The 21,967-nt window shown below is 43.6% G+C and overlaps 1 protein-coding gene across 2 annotated transcripts in view; it reads left to right on the top strand.

The window, feature by feature from the left end:
• The window catches only part of RAD51D (DNA repair RAD51-like protein), a 186,202-nt gene that overhangs the window by 38,851 nt on the left and 125,384 nt on the right, over positions 1-21,967 (top strand). For both annotated transcript variants that reach the window (XM_089385333.1, XM_089385334.1), the window contains exons 2-7: positions 12,580-12,659; positions 13,093-13,208; positions 13,441-13,522; positions 13,865-14,002; positions 14,333-14,446; positions 14,534-14,624. In XM_089385333.1, coding sequence (XP_089241459.1) covers positions 12,580-12,659; positions 13,093-13,208; positions 13,441-13,522; positions 13,865-14,002; positions 14,333-14,446; positions 14,534-14,624 — 621 coding nt within the window. The remainder of the gene's footprint in view (positions 1-12,579; positions 12,660-13,092; positions 13,209-13,440; positions 13,523-13,864; positions 14,003-14,332; positions 14,447-14,533; positions 14,625-21,967) is intronic.

Genomic DNA, 21,967 nt, shown 5'->3' with positions numbered 1-21,967 from the left:
AAAATTTTAATTTTTGAATTAAATATTATCATTAAATCATGTTATTTTAGGGGGTTGGTCCCCCTAGGGTAATATAATTTTAATTATTATAACATAATTTTAATATAATTTAATAATATAATTTTAATATAATTTGATTTTAAATATAATTTTAATTATATTTTAATTTTAATATAATTTTAATATAATTTAGTTTTAATTATATTTTAATTTTAATATAATTTATTTCAATATAATTTTGATTATTTATGTTTATTTACTATTATCATTACTAACTATTATCATATAAGTTTTATTAATAAAAAAGTTTTCACATAATTATTTTATTTATTCTAAGGGATTGGTCCCTCTATGAGAAATATTTTTTCCCTTAGATATAATTTTTTAATTATTTATCTCTAACTAACTATTTTTATAAATTATTTTTACTAATTGAACATAATTGTTTATTTATTTTAAAAATAATTTTTAATTATTTATTATTATTATTTGAGGGACTGTCCCCCTCTAGGGTAATTTTTTCCCCTTAGATATGATTTTTAGTTATTTGTCTTTAACTAACTTTTAACATGAATTATTTTTAGGTAATAATTGAACATAACTATTATATATTTTTAATTATTTTTAATATTTTTATCACAATATTAATTTATTTAAAGGACTGGTCCCCCCGGGTAGCATTTTTAAGGTACCTAGTCAAAAGTAGCTGTTAGTCTTTTTAACCGTTGGGGGCTTTGCTCTGTCTATTTAAACTGCTAAGCTGGATCTGTTTCTTCAACTTGTCCTGACGATGAACCACACTGGTTGGTTCGAAACGCGTCGACAAATGATGTCTCATGTGATCTTCGCCAAATTTTTTTTTGTAAAATTTTATCACTCTCTCAACCAACATGGTCCATTCACCTGCAATTGCATTTAAGTACTTATGTTCAAGATAACAATAAGGTCTTTTCCATGTGATCATTTAGTACTACAACTTGGACACTTGTTGGAGTAAGCCTAGGAGGGGCCAAGTCCTAGGTAGTCACATCACAACAAGCCAAGGAGTCCATCATACCAGTACTAGCTCACAAGACTTCTTCATTCGTCCTGACTCTTGCTAGACTGAGTCTTGACTGTTGCTCAAAGAGCTCACAAGACATTGCCTTGGATTTTGCACATGGCTCACCAGGCATCCACTAGCAGCTCCTTCATCTTGACTCTTGTCAAAGCTCACAAGGATTCTACCTTCGCCTTGACTTTTGCAGTGGCTCACAGGATTTATTGATTCTCCAAATCTTCCCTAGCTAGCCTCAGGGTGGCCATTTAAGGCCTCCCATTGGAGAATGACTTTCGATGCTGCTATTTTCAACACTCCCTCTCAGTGAGGGAGGCATTCTCTGCAACTCCAAGCTTGCCTCTTAGGTGTGCAAACTGTTTTACTGGTAAGGGCTTGGTCAGGATATCTGCAACTTGCTCTTGTGTTGCTATGTATTGTAGCTTGACTGTTTTCCTTTGGACCATGTATCTTACATAATGATACTTCAAGTCTATGTGCTTCGTTCTTTCATGGAACACTGGATTCTCAGCCAGTTTTATGCAGCTTTGATTGTCACAAAAGAGGATTGTAGTCTCCAACCGAGTTTTGTACAACCCAGAAATCAACTTCCCGAGCCACACCGCTTCCCTGCATGCATCACTTGCTGCAATATATTCAACCTCTGTTGTATTATGGGCAATAGACCCCTGTTTTCTAATGGACTAGGAAATCATGGCTAATCCAAGATTGAAACAGTAACCTGTTGTGCTCTTCCTGTCTACTGGACTTCCAACCCAGTCTGAGTCTGCATAACCATGCAAAGAAATACCACCGTTGGAAGAGTAACTTAGACCATAGGTAATGGTCCCTTTCAGATACCTCAGAATATGCTTCGCAGCAACCCAATGTCTCTGTCTAGGCTTGGCCATAAACTGACTTAGCGCACTCACTGAATAACATATATCAGGCCGAGTATGAGCTAGATACAACAAGGAGCCGATTAGCTGCTTGTACATAGTGGGGTCCACTAAATATGATCCTGTGTCTGAGTCATGTAGTTTCTTGAGGTTGGTGATCATTGGTGTGGCCATTGACTTACATTCAAGCATTCCAAACCTCTTTAGGATGTCCACAATATATTTTCCTTGAGCTAGAAAGATACCATCTTTGTTCTGCTAGACTTCTAACCATAGGAAGTAATGCATAAGGCCAAGATCTTTCATTTCAAATCTTTTTGTGAGTTCCTTTTCACACCACTCGATTATGTGGTCTTCTCTTGATCCAAAATGGATTTTGGATACTCATACCAAATGCCGAAGGGGGAGCAGATAGATCACTTCCTCCGTCTGTTGAAGGAGATCTGGGACTAGCTGACTTCCATAGGGGCCACACCGGATGAGGAGATGTTGGTGAGGACCGCACTTAACGCAGTCTCCGAGGAGTGGGAGACATTTTTCCAGAGCATACTGGGAAGGGCGGATCTTCCAGATTGGGAAGAATTGTGGGCGACTCTTTGCCAAGAGGAAATCAGGCCGTTGAGCAAGGCGGGAAGGTGCAGTAAAGTGGTCAGGATCAAGAAGGAAGAGGAAGAGGATACAGCTCTGGCATGTGCGGGAAAGCATGAGAAGAGGAAGAAGAAGGACCTCTCCAAGGTCAAGTGCTTCCACTGTGGGGAACTGGGTCATTATGCGAACCAGTGTCCGAGGAAGAAGAGTAAGGGAGAGGCGTCTGACTATAAGGCATCGCTAACAAAGGCATAGAAGGAGGTCGAGGAGGATGGCGATTGTGCCATGAGTGCTCATGTACCTCTAGAGAAGAGGTGGGGAGACATCGAGTTGTATTCAGACGGACTACAGGCGATGAGGGGCAGGATCTTTGAGGTACCCAACCTCTTGGATTATACTTGGCTACGCGAGCCCCTAAGAGAGAGTAGTAGGACTGGCGGATGTCAGTAGAGACGGATGCGGATGAAGCGGTAGAGAGTGCTACAGTGCAGGAGTCCCCGGGCAGCGCGAGGCTAGCAAGCTGCAACAATGCGAGAGGCATGAAGAGTGTTGCAACGATGCAGGATGGCACGGAGATGTTTGCAACGGTGTGAGATGCAGGGAGTTGTTGCAGTAGCGCAGAGGTCAGTAGAGGGAGCACTTGTTAGCGGAAGAGAAAGCTTTAGCATCAGGAGTGTTTCTAGCTTGACAGGGATGTCAAAAGTTGGGTGGATCAGTTACTTACTTCTCAGTAATTGAGTTGCAGTGTAGTAGCGGTTAGCAGTAGCACGATGCAGCATGATGAGAGGAGGATGCAGTGCTGGGAGGATGGACCAGCAGCAACACAGATGCAAAGGGAGCTTCCATACAGATGTAGCAGTGGCTGTGGCAAGGCCATGGGCAACAGTACAGGATTCAACAGTGTAGAGGATGTTGGGTGGGGAGACTTAGCATCAACACAGGTACTGGTGTCGTATAGTCAGAGTGATGCTCAGTATGGAGTATTGCTAGAGCACAGTCCTCGCTAAGAGGGAATGTTGATTTGGGGTAGCATCGGATGTGCTCTAGCCATGAAAATTGGTGGAGAGGCTAAAGCACATGAAATCTCCAAGACCAAGAAATGGTTTGGGCAGATTCTAACTGGTTTGGGAGATATTAAAATAATTAATATTTTGTTTGGAGTTCCTAAGTCTAAACTTAGGAAAAATAAAATATTAATGGGTATTAATATAAAACTGGGTTAGAAGGTCCCAAAAGTCATGGATCAAGCCAAATCTAATCTTAGTCATTGATTAGAGATTTAATCTCGGCCGTTGAAGGACCAACAAGAAAAGTATAAGAGGAGGCTTGAGGGTCAGTTGGAAGATACACTAGAGTGATCAATCATTTGATTTGCTAGAGCGGGGTTGCTAAGCAAAGTCGAATAAGTGATCAGTAGCGAGGGGCAGTGAGTACTGGACAGAGAGGTAGAGACAGTGCCGAGAGACCAGTGCAAAGGCAGAGAGCGAGAAGTAGCAGCTAGAGCAGGCCACAAAGAGCCCAACAGAGACAACGCAGAGGCTAGAGAGACAACATCATCCACGCATAGGGCAGCTAGAGTGACGCAGAGGGTCCCAGAGGTTGTGCAGTACCTCAGAGGGCTGACGCAAAGGCCAGAAGGGCCAACACAGAGCTTCAAAGTTGCTGGAGAGGGTTTTGTGGGACATGTTTTCTGAATACCTGTTTCCGAATAGAGAGGTATTGCTGCCGGTTATTTTTTTCTGTTGAGTGAGCCAGTTTGGCACCTAGTTGTACTCAAGGAAATACTGCATAATAATATACCCTCAGAATAGCTACACCGGTTTTCCTGCATTGGGTTTTTCCGGGGACATTTGTCCAAAAATAACGGTGTCACTAGTGTGTTTGTTATCTTTCAGCTGTTGATTTGTAGATGTTGTGACTGTATTGTGTTTATTTCGGTATTTAAATGTTTTAAATAGCTTGTTCGAATTTAACAAGTAGAAGAAATAAACCAGAAGAATACAGATTAAATTTCTAACGGATAGACTTAGAAATTTCAACACTCAGCGCACTAGGGTGGAGACTTTTCAGCAGTGGCATTGGTTGGTGTGTCAGTTGACAACCACAGGTTGGGGAATGTGGTGATCATCTGCAGGGGTGGCATATCATTCATCATCGAGCCTACGTCTAGGGAGCTAGTCCCGAGGGAGACATGTGTCACTATTTTCTCAGGGCATGTCGGGACCAAGCATGAGTAGAGGATAGCGGGTACGACTGAGGTAGTTTCCCAGTATGCGTCCGAGCTCCAGACCTTATATTGGCACATTATCGAGAGGGCGGGTGGCAGACTAAGGGGAGATGGTTAACAGGGATAGGAGGGATCCACATACCTTGAATCGATTACGAGTATCGGATACCCATCTTTTGGTTGCGTTCATGGGGTAGTTCTTTTGGCACACATGGCTTTCAATGATCATCAGTACTACAAAGTGCCAGGCACGGGGCAGATTAGCATGCATCAGATTAGCCCACGATATATGGAGCCTCTATAGTGATCACATGCAGGGAATAGAGACGAGGGCTAGAGGGATTCCATCGGTTGACAGGGCTATGTCGCAGTAGGTTTTGCTATGGGATACAAGGATTCAGCTAATCGATAGATCACTCATGATGAGCGGAGTCGTGGCAGAGAGTGATATAGTTTGCTCTTGGGATGACACATGGGGGTTCACAGAGGGTTTCATCATATGGGGAGGCAAACATTCTCTGTTGCTGCATAGGTTCAGAGTTAGATTTGGATGGGTAGGCCTTGGTGCCATGGAGATGCTCAGGCATGATGTGTCTCGCCTCTTTTAGTATTCCACCATCGAGTTCCAGGAGAGGAGGACACTGACTGCGCACGATGGGGAGTATGACATAGATAGAGTAGCACATCGTCATCATGGTGGCACCACTTTGGTACTAGCAGAGAACTGGGGCATCACAACTCTTCACAGCTCAATAACCTTTAGGGATGCGCCGATTACTGCAGGGGAAGATCATACAGATCTTCCATTGGGCTTTAGCAAGTCACTGATGGAGCAGGAGATTTCTGGTACTTTCACTGAGCAGTATAGTGAGTGGAGTGAGGGGAGCTTCATGTTGGACAGGATTGCCTGGGATCTTGGTATTGAAGGATTCTTTCATATCACTACAGTGCAAAGGTCAGGCACGATCCAGTGACACATCTGGGACCCTGGCACATTTTGTAGTGACAGTGGGGAGCAACAGTTAGAGAGGATGCTTGCCCAGGCATTGCTTGAGGACAAGTGATTGATGAGGATGACACCTAGGAAGGTGAGCACATTTTGGAGCACCCAACTTTGAGGTTGCTTGAGGGCAAGCAACATTTGGGAGGGAAGGATTGTCATGTCCCTTCTGAAATACATTTGTAACAGGGTGCTGCTACACAATTTTGGCTAAGGAAGAGAACCCATCATTTTTGACTTAGGGACTTAGGAGGCAATTTGACATTATTTGGTTGCTAGTGGAATGTGGGCGCCACCCACATGGGAGTTCGAATTGGCCCATTCGAATAGCTTGGAGGGAAAGTCGAATAGGTGGATGGAGGGGCCCACATGAGGCTAGGGAGGCCCAAGGAGTTATACAGAGGGAGCAACTCTCATTTTGGATTCATTCTTACACCTTGCAATCAAAATTACTTGACTGTTCGCTCTGTTGTTTAACTGAGTCAACCAACTGTTTAGCAACTAATCTCTCAAGCGGGAGATTCAACCTCTACTTCGGGGGACCATCCGTGCCCGCCCCAGAGATGTAGCTAAGTATTTTAGGAGTTCCGAGAGTATGTTACAACACTACCATTCAACCACAACAAGGAGTGCGTATTTCTGGCTAGCTAGAGAATATGCACGGGGGTGTTTGAAGCTATCAATGATCAATCGTTTGTCGGGAGAGTAGAGGATTGGGAGAGCAACAAAGGACCAACCTTTCTTGTGAGTTTCAGAGCCAACAGAGCCAAAATCCCAATAGTTCAAATTAGTAGGCTTGGGGACAGCATAGAGGGCCAGTCCAACAATTTTGTGGAGCTAAGGAGAAGGTGCCATAGGAGGGAAGCCCATTTGGGAATTCAGGGGATTGATAGTGTTGGAATTTCTAAGTCTATCTGTTAGAAATCCTTAATGTACTTTCTGATTTATTTCTTCCTACTTGTTCTGTTAATTAACAAGTTATTTACCATGTAAATACTGGAAATAAATACAAGTACATGCTCAACACATACAGATCATCAACTGAAGGAAAAAAAACAAGCACACAAGTGACACCGTTATTTTTGGACTAATATCCTTGGAGAAACCCAATGTGGGAAAACTGATGCAACTATCTGAGGGTTTTATTATTAAGCAGTTTCAGAATACAATTTGGGTGCCAAAAATGGCTCACCCAACAGAGAATTCCCTCGGCAGTAGTACCTCTTAGTTGGAGACAGATATCAACCCCAATCTGCCCCATGAAATCTTCTAGTGTCAGCCTCTAGGGCCTGCGTCAGACTCTCTGGCCCAGCGTCAACCTTTCTGGCCCAGCGTCAGCCTTTCGGGGCTCTACGTCAGCCTTTGGAGCCTTTGTGTCTCCGATGCTGGCCCTCCTCAAGCTCTGCACAGCTCCTGGCTGCCTCTGCGTGGCCTCTGGTTGCCTCTGCGTGGCCTCTGGCTAGTTCTGCGCTGATGCTCTCGATACTATTTCTGTCTCTCTGCTACTGCATTCACTGCCCCTCAACTGCAACTCTGATCACTCCTTCGATTTCCTTAGCAAGCCCCGCCCTAGAAAATCGAATTCTTGATCAACTTGGTGTATTCTCCAAGTGACCCTCAAGCCTCCTCTTATACTTTTCTCGTTGACAATTCAACGACCGAGATTAAGTCCCTAATCAACGGCTAAGATTAGATCTGGCTTGATCCATGACTTTTGGACCATTCTAACTCAATTTTATATTAATTCACATTAATATTTTATTTTCCCTAAGTTTAGACTTAGGGACTCCATTAAAAATATTAATTATTTTAATATCTCCCAAACTGTTTAGATTCTGCCCAAACCATTTCTGGGTGTTGGAGATCTTATGTGCTTTAGCCTCTCCACCAATTTTCGTGGCTAGAGCACATCCGATGCTACCCCAAATCAACACTCCCTCTTATCGAGGACTCTGCTCTAGTAATACTCCTCACTAAGCATCACCCTGATCATTCGGCATCGGTCCTTGTGCTGATGCTAGGTTTGCTGCCCAACATCCTTTGCACTGCTGCATCATGTACTGCTACCCATGGCCCTGCCATTGCCACTGCTGCATCTGTACAACAGCTCCCTCTGCATCTGTGCTGCTGCCCATGGCCCTGCCACTGCCACTGCTGCATCTGCACTGTAATCCCTCTCATCATGTTGCATCGTGCTGCCCATAGCACTGCCACTGCTAACTGCTGCACTACAACTCAGTTACTGAGAAGTAAGTAACTGATCTCCCAACTCTGACATCTCCGTCAATTCTGCTACTCCTCTTCGGGGCTCCCGTAGCAAGGTATAATCCAAGAGGTTGGGTACCTCGAGGATCCTACCCCTCATCGCTTGTAGTCCGTCTGACTACAACTCGATGTCTCCCCACTTCCTCTCACGAGGTGCATGAGCACTCATGGCACAGTCATCATCTGTCTCCACTTCTTTCTCCGCCCTTGCTGGCGCAGCCTTGGTCTTAGAAGCCTCTCCCTTGCTCTTCTTCCTCAGACACTGGCTCGCATAATGACCCAGTTCCCCATAGTGGAAGCATTTGACCTTGGAGAGGTCCTTCTTCTTTCGTTTCTCTTGCTTTCCCTCAGATGCTAGGGCAACATCCTCCTCTTCCTTCTTGATTCTGACCCCCTTGCTGCTGCTTCCTGCCTTGGTTAGCCTTCTGATCTCTTCTTGATGAAGAGCCACCCACAGTTCCTCCCAATCTGGAAGGGTCGATCTGCCCAGTATGCTCTGGACAAATACCTCCCAGTCCTCTGAGACTGTGTTCAATGCGGTCCTCACCATTAATTCCTGATCCGGCATGGCCCCTATGGAAGTCAACTGATCCCGGATCTCCTTCAGTCGACGGAGGAAGATTTCGATCTGTTCTCCTTTCTGCATCTGATATGACCGCAACTAATTTTCTAGTAGCATCTTCCTCTGCACGGGAGTATGCTGATACAATTTCGTTAGGGCCTCCCACATTGCATTTGCTCCTTTTCGACAATATGTGGTACTACATGGTCCTTGACCCCGTCAAGGATGATGCTCTTGGCCCTCGCCATTGCCTCCTCGTACTTATCGTTCTTAGTCGGGTCAACTGGGATCGTTATCGTTTTCAAGGCTGCGTCTAGTCTGTCTTGATCTCTTACCCCGTTCACTGTCATCTTGCTGCTCCACTTTCGACTCTTTCGAGTCTCTCTACTTGCCTCCTGGATGTTCTCGGTGTGACTCCCTTTGAGCCTCGATTTCCCTCCTGGAAATCCCTCTGCCAATGTCGAGATGCCCCCACTCCGATTGTTAGTGCAGCTGCACCACTGATCCGGATTTCTTGGTTAGAAATCCTCGGTAACAACTCCCTCATTGTTCTTGCTCTGTTAGGTACTGTTCTGACCACAATACCCCACTAGCTTCACTCCGCAACTTCTCCACAGCTTCTTATGCCCCAACAAACTGAAGGTTAGAGCCTCTAGACTCTGCACAATCTTGGCACCAGCAAAATCCGCACCTCCTGGCCACGGGCGTGAATCCTTCCTGACTAAGAAAGATGACCAAGCATTGCGTAGGTCAGGTCTGCTTCTTTCTGCCACTGCGTTGATCCTTCTCCCGGCTCAAACTTGATCCTTGCTGCTTTTCCGCTAGGAACAACTTTTGTCACTCGGGACAGCTGTTTCAACTTTCTGCCGTTGCTGATCTACTTGGTTGATGCCCTCAGTTCTCCCGTGATCTGCAACCATGCTCTGATACCATGTTGGAATTTCTAAGTCTATCTGTTAGAAATCCTTCATGTATTTTCTGATTTATTTCTTCCTACTTGTTCTGTTAATTAACAAGTTATTTACCATGTAAATACTAAAAATAAATACAAGTACATGCTCAACAGATACAGATCATCAACTGAAGGAAAAAAAAGCACACAAGTGACACCGTTATTTTTGGACTAATGTCCTCGGAAAAACCCAATGCGGGAAAATCGATGCAGCTATCTGAGGGTTTTATTATTAAGCAGTTTCAGAATACAATCTGGGTGCCAGAAATGACTCATCCAACAGAGAATGCCCTCGGCAGTAGTACCTCTTAGTCGGAGACAGATATCAGCCACAATCTGCCCCACGAAATCTTCCAGTATCAGCATCTAGGGTCTGCGTCAGCCTCTCTGGCCCAACGTCAGCTTTTTGGGCCTCTGCGTCAGCCTCTGGAGCCTTTGTGTCTCCCACGCTGGCCCTCCCAAGGCTCTGCGCAGCTCCTGGCTGCCTCTGTGTGGCCTTTGGTTGCTTGTGCATGGCCTCTGGATGCTTCTGCGTGGCCTCTAGCTCGCTCTGTGTCAACCCTCTCTTGACTTTTGTGCTGATGCTCCCGGTACTATCTCTGCCTCTCTGCCACTGCATTCACTTCCCCTCAACTGCAACTCTGATCACTCCTTCGATTTCCTCAGCAAGCCCTGCCCCAGAAAATCGAATTCTTGATCAACTCGGTGTATTCACCAAGTGACCGTCAAGCCTCTTCTTATACTTTTTTCATTGACAATTCAACGGCCGAGATTAAGTCCCTAATCAACGGCTAAGATTAGATCTGGCTTGATCCATGACTTTTGGACCCTTCTAACTCAGTTTTATATTAATTCACATTAATATTTTATTTTCCCTAAGTTTAGACTTAGGGACTCCATTAAAATTATTAATTATTTTAATATCTCCCAAACTGGTTAGATTCTGCCCAAACCATTTTTGGTTATTGGAGATCTTATGTGCTTTAGCCTCTCCCGGTACTATCTTTGCCTCTTTGCTACTGCATTCACTGCCCCTCAGCTGCAACTCTGATCACTCTTTCGATTTCCTCAGCAAGCCCCGCCCCAGAAAATCGAATTATTGATCAACTCGGTGTATTCTCCAAGTGACCCTTAAGCCTCCTCTTATACTTTTCTCGTTGACAATTCAACGATCGAGATTAAGTCCCTAATCAATGACTAAGATTAGATCTGGCTTGATCCATGACTTTTGGACTTTTCTAACTCAGTTTTATATTAATTCACATTAATATTTTATTTCCCTAAGTTTAGACTTAGGGGACTCCATTAAAAATATTAATTATTTTAATATCTCCCAAACTGGTTAGATTCTGCCCAAACCATTTCTGGGTATTGGAGATCTTATGTGCTTTAGCCTCTCCACCAATTTTTGTGGCTAGAGCACATCCGATGCTATCCCAAATCAACAGATAGCAGAGGTCATCCCAGCACTTTGGGTCCATTTTTGGGAGATTTACTAGTAGATTCCAGCAGGTTGAATTTTGCAGTTGTAGCTGAAGCTAGGCTCCAAGGGGGTCAATTTTCCGAAGTATAAACCAGACAAATTCCTTTCTTTTTTCTTTCTGGGTTTTGGGCAAGGATCACACTCCTAATTTTATAGACGTTTCTGGTCAAATCTAAGGGGTCAAACAGGGGTCCCAACTGAGCCAGCAGCTAGAGGAGCCAAGGGGAATTTGGGCCAAAATTCCGACGTCATGATTTGGCCAATTCCTTCGTGGGTTTTTCAGGGCTTGGGCCAAGGAACAAGGAACTGAAATCTCATAATTTTCAGAGTACAGGTAGTGATTCCAGCCCTTCGAAGTCAACAGACAGAACAATGTTATGGGGTAGCGCAGTTCAGTTTGGTGCAACAGTTGTAGTAGGCTTCAGTTCAGCATTTTCTCACCTGGGTTTTGTCATGCTTGTCCATTGAGACAAGCCCAGGTGCACCATTCTATTTTACTATTGTATTTGCTCCTGAAGAAGTAATAAAATGGCTCAGCGGTTCTCTATTTCCAGTGTTTCCATGCGTGCTTAATGTATATTTCATTTTTCTGATTGTTGGATTGTTTGCATGTTTTGTATATAACTTATATTCCTGTTTAGGAACATTACAGGTTTTTCGTGGAAAGCCATTCTAGCTTCTCCCAAAGCTCGCATCTCAATTGAGCCTTTCCATTGAATGAGGCATCCTTGCCTTACTTCAAACCCTTGTATAGACATTAATCAAAGGTGAGGGTTATTGGAACTCCTCTCGTCGGTGAAAATCCGAAAAGAGAAGGGAACATATGCTGTGGTGACAATGGGCTTTTGTCCCAAATTGTTGTTGTGCCTTCTAGCTTTAGCCTACAAACTAGGCCTGCTAGTTTGTGCAGCAACATGTTCATGGCATAGGCTATATAAAGCGCAGGGTATTGTACTTCTTCCATCTACTAATAATCTTGTTTTTAATGGTGCCAGACAAAAGAACTGGCTGAATTCCTTTTATGTCACGTCTGGTATCCTCATAGATTTGTTTCAAGATAAGCACTTTTGTATCACAAAGTCATTGCAAATTAACTATTGGTTTCATTATTGAAAGGAAAAAAACAATTTTTGATGGTATGTGTTTTCATAGTGTTTCATTTGTATTTTCTGCTGCTATTATTTATACTTAAATGGATAATGCATGGTTCCTGTCCATTATACTTGTAAGAATTGCTCAATAATAGTGAGTTTCTAACAGTTATCAATTCATTAGATGTTGGAGCTAAGGCTGACAAGTTGGCCCTTCTTGCATATGCTGGGTTTGGCTGACGTCACGATCACCTAGCCAGTTGATGTAACATTTGATGTACATATCATGTTTTATGTTGTAGTACAAGAGGCATTTTAAAAAATAAAATGAAAATAACAAAAGGAAACTGAAATGCTTTCGCTGGATCACGTTTAGTAATATGTAAATGTGATTAACATGTGAACAAGAACCACAATTTTTGATAAGAGAGGGGAGTCATGAATTCTTGACTTGTGTGTTTGCTTTTCTTTTTCAGTTGAAGATTTTCTAGTCCACGATCTCTATACATTGGCAGCTCTAACAGAACAGCAGACTAATTCAGAGGTCTTGAAGCAGGTTAGTTTTGGAGTGGTGGATACTTTTTGAAATGATAAGCTGATATGAGCTTCAAGAAAAGTATGATTCTTTTATATAAAGTACATCAACTATTCAAATTGTGTGCAATTAGGATTCAAGTATGAGATGTAACAGAATAAATCCATTAGTAAGTTCCTTCAGTAACTGTAAATTTTTAAAACACTGCATATCAGAATAGGGGAGATAGCTAGATGTAGAAATTCAGGGAATGGGTCTATCAGGGGAAAATAACATGGTATCCTTCCAAATTTTAGAGAAATGATCTGGTGAGGCATCTTTAAATTATTTGTTTGGTTGATTCATGGTCAGAATACCTCAACTATGTTGAAAATTGATGTGATTATGGATAAAACATGCATCCAGGTGAGCTATTACTGTTTTATCAGCATGCTAATTAATTATGTGTTGTTAGGCTATTGCAGAAATTTTATCATATATAGATAGTGAGCATTCACAATGGTTGAATGGAGCACAGTTACTCGAGAATATGCAGCAAACTGTACATGTCCTACCCACTGGGTGTGAAGGGTATCACACTTTATGCTTTTTTCCCCATCTCAATAGTTTGATCATTAGTTGACCTTTGAAATGCTTCCTTTCTTTTGTGGAAAGTACATCTTATATACATCAATTGAAGTTCTTTTGATTCAAGATGCTGCATTTTAATTTGTTCCTCTGCGTTCTATAACTGCTTTACATCTGTACAAGTTGGACAAGAGAAAAAACATACCTTATTTGTTTTTAAAACATGGATGGCCAGGCTTGACTCACTTCTTGGAGGAGGATTACTAGAAGGTACCTTGACAGAACTGGTGGGGCCTTCGGCATCTGGTAAAACTCAGGTGTGATTACAGTTCTCATGGTCCTATGTATAATGCTTACTTGAAGTGATTTACTTTCTTACAACATGGACATAAACTTTGTTTTGATACTTTTTGGCTTTTAGTGCATTCACTCATGAAAATCCATACTTTTTGTGCTCTTTATCTGAGTTACTATTGGCATAGTGGGCTTTAGATAGAAAGGCATCTTGTTTTATATTTGCTGTCTCTGTTTTGATGGGAAAACATTGCCGGTATTTATTTCTGAGCTAACATGAGGACATACATTTTCTGTTTGGTTTGGATGCATTGTGAATTCTTTACTTATAGTGAAAGATTTTGACTTACAATGTGTTGGTGCAGATATGCTTGCGTGCTACTTCACATATTGCATACCATTCTCAAGCTGCAGTGATGTACCTGGACACTTGCAACTCATTCTCCTCCAAACGCATTGCACAGTTTCTTAATGTTCTTGCTAAATCTTCATTTAAATGCAAGGTTATATTTTGTCTTTTTTCTAGTTGTCAAAGTTGACCCATTGGGAATACAGAAGTAAAACAAAACCTTGTATTTATGTCTGTTGGTCCTTTAGGGAAAGTGATTGCTTCAGTCAGAATACCCACAATGCTCCTTCATTATTGCTGACTTTTAAGTTTATTATTCTTTTATGAAAAATCTTGGTGCAGTGTTATTAATGATTTAACTTTTTATTTTCACTTTTTTGCATCTTACACAATTGCCTTCTATAACAGATTGGGTTGTTCCAGCTTCATGCATTATTTGATATATGCTGTTTGATTCTAGCACGAGTGTTTTTGTGGATTTCAGGATCGACAACGAGATATTGAAAGGGCGATGAAAGGAATTTTCCATTATAACGTGTTTGATGTCTACTGTATGTTGGATATACTTTATCAAATAGAATCAAGCATGCACACTCAGGTGTTGTGCTGAACACATTTATGAAAATAAAAATATCCAAGTGTGTTTAAAAGTTAGTTACTAGTGGGTTTCCATTGTCAATTTTAGGGCAAAAATGAAAGATCGAGGGTGCGTCTAATCATCGTTGACTCGGTTTCTTCTGTTATAACTCCTATTCTGAGTGGCAGCAACCTGCAAGGTATACTATTCCACGTCTTAGAAGGCCCTTCTTGATTCCGAGGTCATTGATGTTTTGAACTAAGATGAGCTGATTTATTTTACAGAATTTTTGAAGGCAAAGCTTTTTGAGATTGTTATTGGTCTTAAGAATATCATGTGGCTGATACGTGTGGTATTTTACGAGAGCAACGCAAGTTTGAATTTGTCTTACTTGAATGAGAACCAAATGGGTATTGTATCTAGGAAAAATTATATCGTAAGTGTTTCAAGGACTAGCATTGGAACTAAAAGTACATGCACGATCAAAATAGTGGTTGGTGAGTCTTAAGGCACCTAGATATATCTGTGGGAAATGTTAGATACAGATTTGTATTTATCTATTGGGAAATGGAACATCTTATTATAATAAGAAGGAGACTCGCATTTCCATTTTTTTAATGTAAAGTTATGAAGTTATATCTTTATGTATTTCGTAATTAGGTGGCAGGGAGTTGTGTTGACCAATGTGACTGCCTTCTGCATGGTCTCTTCTCTATCTTTTAATATCGCGTCAAATGTTGGATTGTATGTGGATAGTAGGGCAACAAGATGCATGACTTATGATAGACACTCTTCAGCAGGATTTAGAAGCAATAGGGAGGTAAGAGGTGTGGAGTTGGTTGTTGATGTTATATATCTCATGAAAGGATTGGGTATCATTTTCTTTCGAATTCCATCAAGCGACGTTCTTGAGTTGAATGATGTTTTGTTTGTTCCTGCTTTCATGAAAAATCATCTTTTAATTTCTTGTGTGGTAGAGCTTCAATATAGAGTTGCATTTGATGGATAATGTTGCACTATCAATGACTGTAGTCTAGCAAGTTTCATGACTTTGGTTGGAGGTGTGCTATATGATAGCCTTTATAGGTTGCTTGTTGATATTGTGGTTCTTGTACATTCCAACATGAAGATGGATGAGCCTCCTAGCCATGAGGAAGCATATGCAAAGCATATATGGCGAGATGCCATGGATATAGGGTTAGAGCCTATTGTAAAATCAATGATTGGTTCCAGGGTTGTAACTAATGGAAGTGTTGTGGACTACAGGGATAGGGCTATTGATTTCTTTCAGGGAGAGGGATTTTGTTGATTTTTCATGATTTTCTACACTGATAATTACTTCCAATGATTTCTTTATTAGTTTAACTTGTGTCACATTCATCAGTAAGCAATTATACATAGAAAATCTGCACTTGTGTAACTTAGTCTACTAATTGCCCCATAGGTTTCCCTCCTTAGGGCCTTGCTAGATTATGTGGTAACATAGCCAACCTTAAACAAATTTATTTAATTAAAATCTTAAATTTGATTTTTCCTCCATTTTAAATTTATTTCATGGCCGACTTGGAGTACACATTTTTGTTCAAAAAGAAAAAACATAATGTCCTTCATTAAAATTAAAGAGGAGTTGTCATATATCAGGAGGCGATCTAGTTCAATGCTTACATATTTCTAATAAATGACAAAAGAGTGTCAATGGATTGCAGTCATGATAAGAAAGAGAAAAACATCAAATAAGACCTCTGCAATGCATCAAAGAAACAAACTATTGTTGTGCCCAACCAGGGGCCAATTTTAGGTATCCAGGACTGCCATATGACCATCAATCAATGTGTGACCAGATCATAAATCCGTCGCATTAGAAATTGAAGGATCCTGATTCACAAATAGAAACATCTAGCAAAAAATCAAAATACATCAGCCCAGGGCGGAGAGGGACCCCAAGCTGTCATGTCCCTTCTCAAATATATTAGTCACAGGGTGCAACACCACATTTTTGGCATCATTTTTGGCTTAGGAGAAGGACCCCACATGCAAAACTTAGGAACTATTTCTGGCAGTTAGTGGAATGTGGGGCCCACATGAGGCCAAGGGGGCCCAAGGTGATAAAAGAGGAAGGAGATCTCATTTCGCAGCATCTTGATCATTTTACAAACAAACTCATCTTTGTACGCTTTGCTACTTAGCGAGTCTACCGACTGCTTAGCCAGGAATCGTCCAAGCGGGAGATTCAACCTCTATTTTGGGGGACTATCCGTGCCTGCCCTAGGGAGGCTATTCCACAGGGATTTCGGAGGTTCTAGCATTGTCATACACTTCATCCAGCCACGCTGAGAAGGGGACTGCGTATTTCCTGGGCAGCGAAAAACACGTAGGAGGAGATTGAGCCAGCAAGGAGGTCCGTAGTTTGCTGGGAGTTCCGGGAGTTGGAAAGGTTGTTGGTTGATGATATTTTTGCTGGGTTTTGCAGCCAGCTTGACAGGTGTTTCAGTGGTACGATTTTTTGGGAAGAGGGATTGCGTAGAGGCCTTTGGCAACAAATTCGTGGTGCTTGGGAGAGTAGTCATCCGGGCCAAGAATCATTCGGGGAGCAAGGAGTCAGTTAGCACAAGTGAAACCAACATTCTAGGGGTGTTTTCAGAGGGATTTGTAGGCTGTTTCCTGCAAGTCGAATTTGGCAGCAGCAGCTGGGGAGGGGCTCCAAGGAGGCCGAAATTCCAAATTCAAAACTAGAGAAATTCCCTTCTGGGTTTTTTTGGGTTTTGTCCAAGGAGTCCACAGCTGCAAGGATATAAATTTCTGGGCAGTTTTTGGGCACTTTCCAGTAGGTCGAATTTCAGCAGGGCAACATGTTTTACTAGGACAACGCAATGCAGAGTGGTGCAACAACTAGGCAACCTTCAACTCAACTATTCCATCACTTGGGTTTTGTCAAGCTTGTCCTTGAGACAAGCCCAGGTGCACCATTCCATTTATATTGTACCTATGTTCTCAGATTTTATAATATATGGCTCAACAGGTCCAGATTTATAGTGTTTCATGGATGTATAATGCATGTTTTTAATTTTATGCTGCCACACTATTTATTTGTTTAAGAACCACTCATATTCCTACATAGGAACATTACAGTGGTATCAGAGCCTAGTTCTTGGCTCAGCTGTGGGTTTGTTTCCTATGAGAGAAGTCCATCAGAGCATCACTTACTAGAGGCAGAGGTACAGGAGCGGAGAAAGGGAGTTAGAAATTACACTAGATACAAAGGAAAGAGGGAAAGTAGTGGCCGAAGAGTAGGAAATGGCAGAGCCCAAGAGCAGGGAGGAGATGGCTTTCGATAGCCTCCTGAGGGCCTTGAGTGACTTGGCCAAGGGGCAGAAAGACATGCTGGAGGAGATTAAGTCCCAGAATAGAGACAGGGCCACACCTAGAGGGTTTTTATGTGGAGAAACTTCTAGGGCCTCTTAGCCTTTCGATCACCCCTCACCAGCAGTGCAACACCCTTCAATTAGTGTGCCAACTAGGGCTACACTACCCTCTTTCGTTCTAGTGGCACAAATCGAACCAGCAAGGGAGGAAGACACCCCTCAGATGGGGGATTACTTTAGAGTGGCAAGCGATGGACGAAGACTTCAAAGAAGCCCTTTCCTTTAGAGATTATTGCAAGCTCAAGTAGAGTGAGAGGAACAAGGGGTACGAAGGACAAGGGACCCAAAACTATGAGCTGTAGAGAACTATAGGGAGGATGTATTTCCCTACATTTGATGGCATTGCCAAGTGCACAACCAGGGCGTGGGTTGAAAAGATGGACACATACTTTCAACTCAATTGGATGACGGAGCAGGAAGCCATTAAGATGACAGCGTTGCACTTGGAGGGGGAAGCCCATGACTAATGGTTTCACGGTCTGACCACTTTGGGGCATGCCCAAATAGTTTCTTATGAGGACTTCACCCAGAGGGTGGTGGAGCGATTTGATCAGAGGGATCCAGAGGCATCTTTCAGGGAACTGACAAAACTGCGCCAAACAAGCAACCTAGAGTAGTACTTCTCAGACTTTCTGCGGGTGTCAGTGATGGTCCCGGATCTGTCTGAGGCAATGAGGGTATACACCTTCATTGAGGGCTTACTTGAGCCCCTGTGTGGACTGGTGAAGTCATGTAGACCTTCTGCGTTGCAGGAAGTGGTTGTGTGTGCTAGAGATTTACAGGGTGCCATCCCTAAGACCAGAGTGCCATTTCCTGCATGGACCCCTTTTCCACAGAAGGGCATGAGACGAGACCCCCACCACTGAGGACCACACAGGGGAGGGGGCAGTTAGATGAGGAGACACGAAACGACCTCCAGAGGAGGAAGCTGTGCTTCACATGCAGAGAGCCCTGGGCACCTGGCCATAGGTGCACTGCAAGTAGAGCACATTAGATTGAGGTCTTTTCTGACAGTGACCAGGAGGATGAGGTGGAGCAGGATTGCGGTGGGACAGATGGAGAGAGTCCAGCGAACAGAGGGTCACAACCACCACCTCCACAGGGAGGGGCATCTCTTGCCACATCAGGAGGAGTCTTTGCTTTTGTATGCGGGTTTCATAAGTTTTTGACACTCAGGATTAGAGGTATGGTATAGGGACAGAGGGTGTTGGTGTTGGTGGACAGTGGGGCTACCCACAATTTCGTAGATGCACCACTGGTCCAGAGGAGGGGCCTCACCACATCAGAGTTTGAGGGGTTCTCAGTCCTAGTACCAGGTGACCGTACCAACTAGTGTACCAGATACGTGCTCTCCTTAATAGTAGTTATGGGAAACTACTCGATGACAGACCGGTTCTTTGTGGCGATGTGCCAGACACCAACGTGGTGATGGGTGTCCAGTGGTTGTATTCCCTTGGGCGAGTCACGACAGATTGGAGGAAGCCTAAGATGGAGTTCATGGGGCCAGATGGAAAACTGGTGGTATTGAGAGGCATGCTGTCACGCCCCTACACCTGCGGTGATCTTCCAACCGCTTGTAGCGAGGTGCGGCACCACCGAACGCGTTCTTTTTAACAATACTAACGTTTATGGGCTATGCCTATTTCGACATAAACTTGCTTAACTTGTGTTCTTATAACCGAATAAAATGTTATCCTTTATACTTTAACAAAGAACATTCTCATTCATTAACCATCATCAATAAACCGAGAACAATACAAGTATAAAGGGAGGGGAAACTCCCCAAACAGTCTGCCCAACAATAATATTATGTCAAGAATATCGGATTTTACAACAAGTGTGTCTTGGCTGAACCAAGTCTCACACTTAGCCAATTTTTACAAAAGACAGGCCACCTGCCTTTTACAATATTTCATGCACCCTTGCATAAGAGGGAGTGCTCACCCGAGCCACTCAACCTCCCTACCAAATCCTGCATAAACTGTGTACAAGAATCCACTCACAATGGCACTCTTTGCCAACCTTCACCCAAGATAAACTGCGCACTTCCTTCAAGCCTAATGCGCATGAGATATGCGCATTTACCTACCTAAGATTGCGCACTCCTTTACCCCTTTATGCGAAGGCTTGAGCGAATGTTACTTGGTGAAATGAGCTCTCACGCTCATATACTTATATGCTTCTTAACTTTTCATGTGTGGGTTTACATGGGGTGTGCAGCCCCTTGGCCGACCCCCAAAACCACTCATACATGCCCACAAAATGCTCTTCACAAGTCGGCCTTGCCCTCATGCAAGTCCTCCTCCAAGTCGCATATAAATTTCCCCAACACTTAGTCGTATTCATAATTTTTACTGTTATCGTCTCAAGCAGCTTGCAGAAACGTCGCACTGTCGTGTGCGCTCACCACCCGTGTGCGCTCACCCGCCTGTCGTGCAAACCCGCCCGCCATGCAGCCTCGCCCGCCCGCCGTGCTGCTTCGCCCGCCCGCCGTGCAGCTTCGCCCGCCCGTCGTGCAGCTTCGCCCGCCCGCCGTGCAGCCTTGCCCGCCCGTCGTGCAGACCCGCCCGCGCCCGCCCGTGCGCCCGTGCACGGTGACTTCGCCCGGCGCCCGAACGCGCCCGCAACCGGAGGTCCTTACATTCTCCTCCACCTGAAATCGTTGTCGTCCTCGACAACATACCATCTCGGTAGCTCTCCACCAAGATCATCATCATTCAAGATGTCGACCTTTCTACACAAGGCAAACATCCTTGCAACATATGTAGAGACTCTTTCTCCACTATGTCTCGGCCTAGCGACCACTGCCACCAAGCTCACCATCCATAATCCATGCTCAGGTCCATGGAAACTCCATCCATCTCATCTGCAACATGTTGTCCATATCAAACCGACTCTTGATGTGCCCCATTCAGGCCCATGAAGCTCTCTCCATCATCTGCAATGTGCCACCCTCAAGTCTTCATTCAATTCTTGATGTGCCCCATTCAGGTCCATGAAGCTCTCTTCATCATCTGCAATGTGCCATCCTCAAGTCTCCAATCTGATCAACTCTTGATGTGCCCCACCCAGTTCCATGAAGTCCTCTTCATCATCTGCAATGTGCCATCCTCAAGTTCCCATGTCACACTAGCAAGTCCTCCTGCATAACATTCCTGCCCTAGCACCTTGTTAGGATGTCCCTTGACATCTCCACAAGTGCTTCCACACAATGTCCTTGCATAGGTCTCTACCATGTTCCATGTCTTCAAGTCTCCAACCTGATGTCCATGACTAAGTTGCCCATGTAGTCAACCAAGTAGACACATCACAACATCTGGCCATCCCACCCAAGTCTTCAACTTTCGGTTTAGTGAACTCGGTCACTCAACCAACTCATCATCGTATCATCATGTCATGAGTCTCTTCACCATAGCTCCTCCACCAAAGTGTTCACCAAGACTACCTCTTGGTCTCGGCCATGAGAAGTCCACCCAAGACATCACAAGTGTGTGCCCTCCAATCTGTCCATGAGTCATGCCGGGCACTTAGCCAAAGAGGCTAAAGCATGACCCAATCCTCCACAACGATCATCAAGTTCCACCCTTGTCAAGGGCCTTTGCACCTTCAACCATAAGGTCACAAGTAGCCCCAACAAGCTCTGCAATAGTTGACAATCCTTGCTTCTCCATACAAGGTTCCATCACAGTCATCCATGGTAAGATGCCTCCTTGCCTTGGCCAACTGACTTTGCCCTTCATTGCACACGATCCATCTACCACGTTCATAGAACTAAACTTCCGAAAGTCCTCCGGATGTCCTTGGTAGTGAGTTCCCAACCTGTCAATGTAGTCAAGCTCTTCTTGTTCAATTACAACAACCTCTTTACTGAGAAGTTTCCTCTTGATTTCGGCTTCCACTTGGTCACTTTCCTTCCTCAACCGGGCTCTTTCATCAAAGAGCTCTTGAAGACCAAGATCACCATGTCGGACTTCCTCTTCCTTGTTGGCATCAAATACAACTTGCTTCATTGCCCAACTAAGTTGGAGAAGTCCTTCGACATTCTTTCTCAAGGCTTTAAGTTCTTCACGGATTCGGGGCCTCTCTTCCTTCAACTTCTTCAACCTGTCCAAGGTAAGCA

Source organism: Pinus tabuliformis, chromosome Q (assembly GCF_031772625.1).
Source record: "Pinus tabuliformis cultivar Carrire ecotype Pingquan chromosome Q, CPIR1, whole genome shotgun sequence".
Classification (NCBI taxonomy): Eukaryota; Viridiplantae; Streptophyta; class Pinopsida; order Pinales; family Pinaceae; genus Pinus; species Pinus tabuliformis.
This window is presented reverse-complemented; position numbering and strand designations above follow the sequence as displayed.